Source organism: Phoenix dactylifera, chromosome 5, assembly GCF_051530095.1.
Source record: "Phoenix dactylifera cultivar Ajwa chromosome 5, Ajwa_hap1_PhDact_Kaust_v1.1, whole genome shotgun sequence".
NCBI classification, from domain to species: Eukaryota; Viridiplantae; Streptophyta; class Magnoliopsida; order Arecales; family Arecaceae; genus Phoenix; species Phoenix dactylifera.
The window spans coordinates 32,890,001-32,900,088 of NC_143194.1; the positions used below are offsets into that span (position 1 = coordinate 32,890,001).

Genomic DNA, 10,088 nt, shown 5'->3' on the forward strand with positions numbered 1-10,088 from the left:
CACATCCACTAGAATTTATTCGTATCGATATTTGGGGATCTGCTCCCACTGCCTCGTATTTTGGCTATCGATATTACATTCACTTTCTAGATGTTTTTAATTGTTTTTCTTGGTTTTATCCATTGAAAAATAGATTAGATATTTACCATGTCTTTTACACTTTTTGCATGCATGTTGAGAATATTTTGCCATGTAAAATAAAATTTTTACAAACTAATTGTGCACGTGAGTGCCAGTCTAATCTTTTTTAGAAATAATTAAATGTCAATGGTATTGGCCAATCATTTCTCTTGTGCCTATATTTCTCAATAAAATCGGGCAGCGGAATGAAAAGATTGCCACATTGTAGATGTAGAACTTTCCCTTCTTGCTCAATAAATTTTCAAATTACATATTTGAAAAAGTTAATTTCATCATTAATTAGTTATCCATATGTATCCTTTATTTTATCTCTTCTTGGGAAAAAGTATTTAATAAGAAACCTGACTATAATTTTCTTTGCGTTGTTGGTTGCTTATGCTTTCCATAGCTGATGCTAAATATAAATTAGAATTTTGTTCTCTTTCGTGTGTCTTTCTTGATTATCCTATAGGTTTTTATGAGTACCGATGGCTTTTTATATCTTGTGATGTTGTCTCCAATGAGCACCCTTGTCCTTATGCACAACACCCTCCTTGAGAGGAGAATCATAAAATTCCGAGCATCTCTTCTTCACCTTGGACTTCACTCAATCACAACAATTCTCAGAACCTGGTGCAAGCCAACTTCCTGACATCCCACCCCAGCCCGAATCACATATTACCTCTAAACCCATGTCACCTAATCAAGCCATTCAACGTCCGGCCAATGAGCCCCATGTGTCTCCATACCTATAGCCTTCCATTGAATCCATCTCAACTGCGCCCTACACTACCGCATCCGAGTTTGCACCTAGTGATCCAACCTAGTGAACCTTTGGTCTCTCCAAAAGAACACCATTCTTCCTCTTCTCAAGTTGGTGGCTATCATATGCTTACATAGTCAAAGGATGGAACACTAAAGCCACACCGCTTCAGTATCAAACATCCTATTGCTTTTGTGGCTTGCTACTCTCCTACCGAGCCGACATGCTTTACACAAGTTCAGCAGGATCCTCAATGGTGTGAAGCAACGGCTGATGAGTACAATGCCTTGATCTCCAATGGCACTTGGATTCTTTCACCACCTTCTCCTTCGTAGCATATTATTGGCAACAAATAGATGTCGGAATCAAAAGGAAAGTTGATGGTTTTATGGAGCACTACAAAGTAGATCTTGTGGCTAAGAGGTTTAATCAACAAAAGAGATTGACTATGATGAGACCTTTAGCCCTATTATCAAGCCTGTGACCGTTCGTGCTATCCTTTCGCTTGCTATCTTTGGCAGTTGGCCTATTCATCAATTAAATGTTTAAAATGCATTTCTTCATGGTAATCTACATAAAGCAACCTCTAGGTTTCGCTAATCCGAATCATCCTACTTACGTTTGCAAACTGCAACATTTTCTTTATGACCTCAAGCAAGCTCCATGGGCCTAGTTCCAATGCCCTAGTTCTTATTCGCAAACTCTTGGTATTTTGTGGGTTTAAAGCCGATGTGTCTCTATTTATCAAGCGTGCCAAGAGTTATATGGCACTTCTTGTTTATGTCAATGATATTCTTCTAACTGGCTCACCACGCACCCCATTAGATTCTCTTATTGCCTCTCTTCAATCGGAATTTGCTATGAAGGACTAGGACTCTTATTATTTTCTTGGAATTGAGGGCAAACCTACTTCTTCGGGACTTCACTTGCAGCAGTCCAAGTATATTTTTGATCTCCTAAGGCCAAAATGGACGATGCAAAACATGTTTCCACTCCTGTGTCTGCGGGTTCCTAGATGTCCTTATGTGCTGGTACTCCGCTTCTTGATTTGGTTTACTATTGCAGTCTGGTGGGGGCCCTTTAGTATCTAACCCTTATACATCTAGATATTGCTTTTGTTGTCAACCAAGTGAGTCAATTCATGAATTGACCGACTATCTTGCACCGGCTTGCAGTTAAGCAAATCATTCGGTATTCGAAAACACCATTGATTACAACCTTCATTTGACCCAAAATTCCCCTCTTACTCTTCACGCCTATTCGAATGCTGATGGAGCCAGTAATTTTGATGATCGTTGTTTTGTTAGTGGCTCCAGTATCTTTCTAGGATCCAATCTCATTTCTTGGAGTGCTAACAAGCAGAGAATAGTTGCATGTTGCAGTACCAAGTTTGAATATAAGGGGCTTTCTAAGAAGTCATTTGGATTCTATTTTTACTTCAAGAATTGAAAATTCTCCTTTCTAACTCACCAATACTATGGTGTGATAATATATCAGCCATCTATCCCATTGCTAATCCAATTTTTCATGCTTTTACTAAGTACATAGAAATTGATTTCCATTTTATATTCTTGTCAACAACTTCATATTTAATTAACCTTTTCCTCCAATCAACTAGCTGATATTTTTATAAAGGGGCTTTTCTGTCAATGCATTCAACTACCATGCTCTAAGCTCTCAATGTTATCTACTCAGCTTGCGTAAGTGTATTAACTGTATAAATCTTCAAAAAATCTTTGATATCATGTAGCAAAATCTTCAGGAGATCATCAAAACATATTTAACAGATTACTTAAGCATATTTATGAAATTTATTATCACATATTTTTCATTAATAGATTACCAAGATATATTTTTCGAATATTCCTAAAATCTCGAAGCATATTCTTGGAATATGCATGCAATTTTTAAAATTATGTAAAATTCATAAAGTATATTTTTGGGTTGTACATTTCTATTCTTATATTTATTATCATATTTTAAGATTTACTATTATATAGTTCTATTCCTGCATCTATTTCCATTTCTAAGCAATTGTACAGTAATATTATAAAGAAAAAGTTGACATATTCACCGAAACAGTTTGACTCGATTCCTTTGGTTTTTCGGTGTCAGAAGAAAAAGAGGCGTCCGTCAGAGCTTGTGCGGTGGCCACAAGCAAGCATGTCCTATCTCTCTTCTTTGGCTGCTTTCCCTCGCTCCGTACAGAAGCGGCCCTTCATCTTCTCGATTCCGCAAAGGAGACCCAAATCTCCAACTAGTTGTCTGAGAATTGGGGCAGAGGAGATCGCAGGGCTCGCCCACAACAAGGTCAAGCTCACCAGTCCCACCTCTCCCGGATCTTCTTTTTGGAAGATAAGAGTAGGAAATTTTTCGTTTTTCTTGGTTGATACTGGGTTTCTGTTTCAGGTGTTAGTAGCAGCTACTCTTGCCTCTGCGATCGGGCAGATCTCCAAGCCGTTGACTTCGGCTATTAATGGGAAGGGAATCGATCCGAAGGCGGCGGTTCGGTCAGGCGGAATGCCGTCGACTCATTCAGCTGTAAGACGAGAGTTTATTACTTCTGTCGCGGGGTTTCTTTAATTTGGTGTTTTAGTCGAGCGAATTCCAATTTCTTGATGATTTCGAATTGCTTGCTTGACTCACAGAGCGTTGTAGCTGCTGCAACTTCTCTTGGTCTACAAAGGTAGGCAAAGAAAGTGTTTGTTATAATCTTTGAAAGATAAGTTTATGTGACCATGGGACTGCATCAGTTCTCGTGCTAGGAGCTATTATTAATTTTGTTATGGAAATTATATAGTTAAGAGGCTGGAAATTCATGCTGGATTGAGCTGTTGTTAGCTTTATGACTAGGCTTATGCTTGTAACGCAGGGGATTTTCAGATTCGATCTTTGGCATGTCCGTGGTCTTTGCTGCACTTGTAATGTACGATGCCCAGGTACACTCTGTTGTGTTTGTAAATTTTCCCTGACACCATGAATCCATGATGCACTCTACAAAAGTTGAAGATGTCCTTCCATTAATTTAAGCAAAACATTTAGGTTGTTTGTCTTGATACTACTTCCGCTCATATTTATCCAGAAAGATTATGTGAGTTGGCTGAGGCTCTTGCCATTAGAAATAATCAGGCTTAGAACAAAGAACAATATGACCACCAAGCTTCGCTCCAATTTTATGTACTTGGTTTCAGGAACCCAAGCCGTTCCATTTTCTATTTTGACATGTCGCACCTCAGGCCCCCTTTTTTACTGTGACTACCTAATATCTTTTTTATAAATGCCCATACGATCTCTGTCGAGAAAATTAAGCTGGCTTTGGCTTGCTTAATATTAATTTTTTCCTAAAAAACTTTGAATCCGACTCCTGTTTTAGTTCAAGTTGTTCCTATGTTCCAAAAATTAATTGGTTGTGTGCAGATAGTTTGCTAGGAGGGTCATACAGATGACAGATTCTATAATTACAAAATCACACTAACATGATTATCTATACTATCATGTCTACATATGGTGAAAATAGTGCGCCTCTGACTTCATAATATAGAATTGGCAATTAGATGCCTGTATCCTGCTCGATGCAATTTCTTTTGCTTTTGTTTAACATTGTGTTTGTATATAGATAAAAAGTAATGATTTGCTCAGGTGGTTCCATGAGATGTTAAACACGGTAATTCAAATTGCTGCATTAGATTTCTCAAAAAAATTTCATATTAGCTTCATATGGTCAAAGCCTGAAATCAACATATTGGAGGGGGACTATCTGAAGAAAAGCGATTAATTTGAAACCCAGGCCCTTGTTATTTTGCTTGGAAATGTCAAGCCTTTTTTTTTTTTGCCCTTCCAATTTGTTTTTTGTGCTTTGCATTTTCGTATGTGCCTCTTTTCTCAATTACGCTGTTGACAAAAACTTAGTTTAACCACATACAATGCAAAACAGTCTTGAGAAACATGAGAGAAACCACATGATTGGATTTATTGCTTATTTCTGGTTGAGACACTGAACTGCTTCTAAAAGTGAAACATTGGGTCAACTAGTAGACATTTGAAGAATGGAGAATAAGCAAAGCGTCCTCCTGAGACAAAGCCTGCCAGCTTCAGCAGATAATCAGTTTCCAATCAAAATTCGGTGTTGCGTAATGTTAGGAGTTTGAATCTTTTGAGAAGATGGCAAGGTTCTTAGCTGAACTGTGTCTTCTGTGCATTCAATTCATGGTGGAATTCTGTCTCTTGTTTACTTCTGACCATCTAAGGACCTAAAACTATTTATGGATTAATATAAGACTCAACATTATTTGTTTAAGCTGCAATATGTGCTCATTTATAGTTGCTCTAAAAATATGTTTTAACCATGCTATTCTTTGAATACTTAGTATGAGAGAATGAATATTTTGAATGCCACCTTTAGTGAATGTGGTGTTTGTTTTCTCATTTATATGTTTAATCAACTTTAGGGAGTTAGAAGAGAGGTGGGTTACCATGCAAAGATTTTGAACAAGCTACTGAAAATCCAAGACAAGTCAACTCTTGATCCAGAGGAAGATGATCTAAATGATTCTAAACATGGAACATCCTCTATAAATTCCAAGGAAATTGTCCCCCTTGTCTCCATCTCTGAGAAGGCAAATTCCTATACATCAAGATTGGAATCCAATCAAGTTCGCTGTTCTGGAATTACACCAAGGAAATTGGGTGCAATGCCAAGTTTGAACGTTGATGTTAAAGATTCATCTGAGAAAACCTACAGCAAATGCAGTCCATTGAATGAATTGGTTGGTCACACAGAAATTCAGGTTCTAGTTGGTGCTCTGTTGGGTTTCATTGTAAGTTTAGCCATTGATACTATATTATAACTGTAGCAATTACATTCTTCTCATTCAATACTAAATTCAAAATCAATGTAAGTTGTCTGCATATAAATAATGGTCTCCTTTTCCTAGCTTTTGTAGTTATGCGTCTCTTTCCAAATTCATAGTTTGATCCTATCATGCAGTACAGAGACAAAAGAAGAAAATGGAAAACTGTGTTCTCTAAGAGGAAAAGAAAGGAAAATAGAGTGAATGGCTTCATGATAAAGTGTACACTGTATATAAGATATTTAAGTTGTTCCATTGTTCTATTTCTGGTGTCCCTAACACTAGCTTGGTTTTTTTTTGTGGTAAAGTAACACTAGCTTGGTTTCAATGAAACCATTTGTCCTGCGTATGTTTGTAGGGTCCCTTTTGCTTCTCTGGACTAGCAAAGTACGTATTAGTGCATATCATAATCTCAAAGCAGAGAAAATTGTTCTAGTTAGATTGGTAGAAAGTTTTCGTGACATACAAATATTGTACCTTTCCTTCAATCGTATGTAAATGTCCATATTAATTCTTGTAGTATAAGTGAAACAAGTAATTTACTAAACAGCGACTTGGAGTAGTGGGTGAAGGGACAGCAAACATGTTTACATACAGCATTTATGAGTTTGCACATGTGGTGTTGTTGAAAATAATTAAATTTTTCATGTTATGTGATATGCGATTAGCATTTGTACTTCTAATGAATTTAAAATTCCTGTATTATTGTGAAAGTGCAAACTTCCTTTTTCCAGGTTTGATCAGAAGAGATGGACATTAAAAATTTAATATTTGAATGTTGTGCTTAGCATGAGTGTATTATATAGTGATATATAATTATATATTTCTAACACAGAGAAAGATCAAACATGAAAGCACTTCTAGAGTGTTTGAATGGTAAAAAATTGTCAGGCTGTAAAAAAGTTTGTAGAATATAAACCAATGATGTGGAAATAAAAATACATTGTTAGAGCTTGTGAATGAAGAGGATTAAGGAGAGAGAAATTAAATAAGATAGAAGAAACAGTGGCCAGATAGAACCATGTTATTTTTGAAATCAAAAGATGTGATCGGATGTGGAAGGGAATGTGGTTCATATTTTGTTTGCCTTCTTGTTTTGCAACATCTTGGTATAATGCTCATTTCTGAAATTCTTTTCAAATAGAGTTAATCTGATATTATATTTAGACTTTATGAAGACATATAAATTATAAGTATACTCGATATTGGTAGAACCCAGTCCATATAGGACTGTTCTTTGAAATTCCCATCTTGCTATCAGTGCTTGTTGATGCAAAGGAGACTTTTCTCACGGGAGCATTGCGTTGTAGTATCACAACTATTTGGCAAGATATATGTTTTCCATCTGGGAGCAAATCATTTGATTTATGCATGGTTAGCAATGTCTCAGTTAATCACAAAGACATCTATATCGGCTTTCTATCGTCCACCATCCCTTATAAATTATGTCCTATGTAACTAGTAAATATCTCATATCACATATACATTTGTTTCTTCCATAACGTAAACCACCGGTATTTTATATTGAATCAGATTCTAGAATCATTCCTTGAAACAGACCCAGGGACTGGACTAACAGAGATTACATAACCCATTATTATTTTTTTAAAATTCTGCAATATTGTCAATCTTTTTTTCCTACCACTCTAGGTTGTATATTCATACATATTTATCTTTATTATGTTTCCCAACCATGTGGATTATCTTGAAAAATGCATGAATTGAGATGAGGTTAAAAAAGGACTGTTTTAGAAGCTAGTCCATGATGACCCTTCATGGATTCACCTACATAAGCTGCGGCTAATATTGCAAACTTGAGAGCCTGAATAGCACTTGTAAATAATCCAAGAAGCATAACAGGTTTAGGAATCATTGAAGGAACTAAAGAAACGAAAACGTTTAACAGTGGGGACTTTGATCCAGCTGGCTTCTACTTCAGGATGCTAGCTTTTTGATGGTGTCAAAACTTTGAAGGTGAGTTTTTCAAAATGCTTCCTGTGGATAGCAGCAGAAGTTATTTTCTGCTCATTATGTGACACAGTCAAGTCTGAACGGTATGGAGATTTAGATAGTGTCGTTTTCCATGACATCTTGGAAATATTTTCTGGATAATTTTGCTTGTATCTAAAGAAATGCGATTTGCTAGGACATTAGCAAAGAAGGAAGCAAGTGATTTTATTCATAGCTCATGTATTGTCGCATGGCCTTTCACATTCTGCACTGTTGCAGTTGACTTCTGACTCACAATGAGCTAATTATTTGGCAGTTTTTAATCCAAATTTTATCTCCTGGGACCAAAATGCTCTTTTATGGATTGGATGGTGTATAAGCAAATTGGAATCTTACCTTGATGCATTCCTCTTCAACAACCCATGAGACAACTTAGAATTAGGGGAGCAGTTAATTTAATGGAATCGGCCACAGGGGAACAATTAATCTCATTTTGTTCTTGAACGTTATACTCGCTGGTGATGCACAAATAAATGATTCAAATAGACCAATTTGGAATATTATGACATGAAACACAAAGCAAACAAATCTTCAATATCCAAAATGCTGCGTGAAATTGAACCTAAGAAGACTTGTTTGGTACGATAGATCGATCCTCACCTCTCAGGTATACAAATCCGAATCGTAACGAGAAGAAACCCCAAAGCCAGCAAAATTCTCCTCCCCTTCCACCCCACCGACCTCAAAGCCCAAGCCTTGCAGCAGAGACCTCAGGAGCGGCGCCACCGGCGGGCGCCCGTTGTCCGGCCACGTCGCGAGCAGCGTCCCCTTGACCTTCCTCATCTGGCACTCCCCGAGGATCGCCGCTCCAAGGCCGTCCATCACGCTCCCCGACGGCAGGTGCTCGACCCCCTGGACCACGGCCGGATCACCTCCACGCCTCTGCTCCGAGGTCTCCAGCTTGAAGGCCAGCGCCTCGTCCACCGCCAGCCTCTCCCGGTAGTTCTGGCTCCGGACCGAATCCAAGATCAGAACGGTCTCCGCACGGATCTCGCGGAGCAGAGACTTCGCGACGGCGCGGGACCTCTCGGCGGTGACGGGGTACTGGACGGAGACGAGGACAGCCGGCGGCGACGGCGCCGGTCGGTCGACGGCGTAGATGTTGCAGGAGCGGTCGCGGGGGGAGGGCGCGAGGGAGTTTCCGGAGAGAGGGATCTCCGGGAGGATTAGGGTTCCGATGAGGGTTTTGTGGGGGATGCGGTGGAGGAGGGAGATGGATGGGGCTGAGATGGCGATGACGAGGAGGGAGGGGCGGAGGAGATTAGGGTTAGGGGTATGGTTCAGGAGGAGGAAAGGGGAGGGGACCGGGGGAGACGGGGCGGCGAAGTTGTCGAGGTCATCTTGGAAGAATCTCGAGGGCGGAGGGGTCTCGGTGAGGACGTCTTCCATCTCTCTCCAACTCTCGCTGCGCTTCGCTTTCCCTGCAGGGATCCAAAACAACTCCCAAAAAAAGTATTTAAAAGAAAAAAAAAGACAAGAAAACACGCAAAAACCTTCTTCCATTATACGGAAGCGGGTCGAGTCCGACGTTCGTTCGAACCGCTTGATGGGCTCACGCAGTCCCGACGCTCGATATTGAGATGCCCCAAAAATGGTTACGCTTTACACGAAATAGCATGTGTCACGAAATCACATTTAAGTATTTAACCTATACCGGCTGTGAGGATCTTATTCGTCAATTTTTTTTTAAATATTTATAAAAGATCAAAAAATTTAAATATATGATATAATCGATGGATTGCTTGTTGGAGCGTCCAAACAACCCTTAGGGAGGCAGGAAGCTTTGTAGAAACATTACATAGAAAAAATATGTTAGTTTACTTTATGAAAGTATGGCATTGCAGCTATGAGCTAGATATTAGGTTTAAGGTATGTAAGTTGTAAATTTTATCTGCATAGAGAATGCCATTGAAAAGTTACAATGATGTTAAAGGAGACAGCTAGGATTTAGAATCAATTCCATATAGTTGAGAGATCACTATTTTAAAAAGGTGGTTTATAAGGCACATATGCAGCTGCAAATTGTTTCGCTGCTTTTATTTATGATGTGTTTTAAAATTTAAACTTTCTTATGAGCTTATAATAATACTTTGTTACAATTATTATTTACTTTTTGGTACAAATTTGAGCATGGTTTATATTTCACTGGGGATATTGTTATTTTGTTGAGTAACCATGTCATGTTATATTAGAACTTAAAAATAAATACTCAAAAGTCTCAAATAAGTCGGAATATGCATAGTGCATACTTAATTCTTATCCTATTTTTTAAATTTTATGATTTATTTATGATTTTAAATAATTCATATATATATACTTATGTATTTTATTTTGAAGTATATGGA

The 10,088-nt window shown here is 38.3% G+C and overlaps 2 protein-coding genes across 3 annotated transcripts; one reads left to right on the plus strand and one right to left on the minus strand.

The window, feature by feature from the left end:
• Positions 1–2,973: 2,973 nt before the first annotated feature.
• Positions 2,974–6,385, plus strand: LOC103703048 (Acid phosphatase/vanadium-dependent haloperoxidase-related protein). Of its 2 annotated transcripts, XM_088722472.2 has the most exons (6): positions 2,974–3,193; positions 3,293–3,424; positions 3,532–3,569; positions 3,756–3,822; positions 5,332–5,700; positions 5,871–6,385. In XM_088722472.2, the coding sequence occupies exons 1-6, from the start codon at positions 3,047–3,049 to the stop codon at positions 6,042–6,044; spliced, it is 927 nt and encodes a 308-aa protein (XP_088578598.2). In that variant the 5' UTR covers positions 2,974–3,046; the 3' UTR covers positions 6,045–6,385. The 2 variants fall into 2 exon arrangements, with proteins under 2 accessions (XP_088578598.2, XP_008783970.3); XM_008785748.4 differs by lacking the exon at positions 5,871–6,385 and having other exon boundaries at positions 5,332–5,816.
• Positions 6,386–8,205: 1,820 nt separating this feature from the next.
• LOC103702978 (trigger factor) lies at positions 8,206–9,296 on the minus strand. Its single transcript, XM_008785652.6, has one exon. It carries the CDS (start codon positions 9,244–9,246, stop codon positions 8,347–8,349), a length of 900 nt encoding a protein of 299 aa, XP_008783874.4. The 5' UTR covers positions 9,247–9,296; the 3' UTR covers positions 8,206–8,346.
• Between the last annotated feature and the right edge of the window lie 792 nt (positions 9,297–10,088).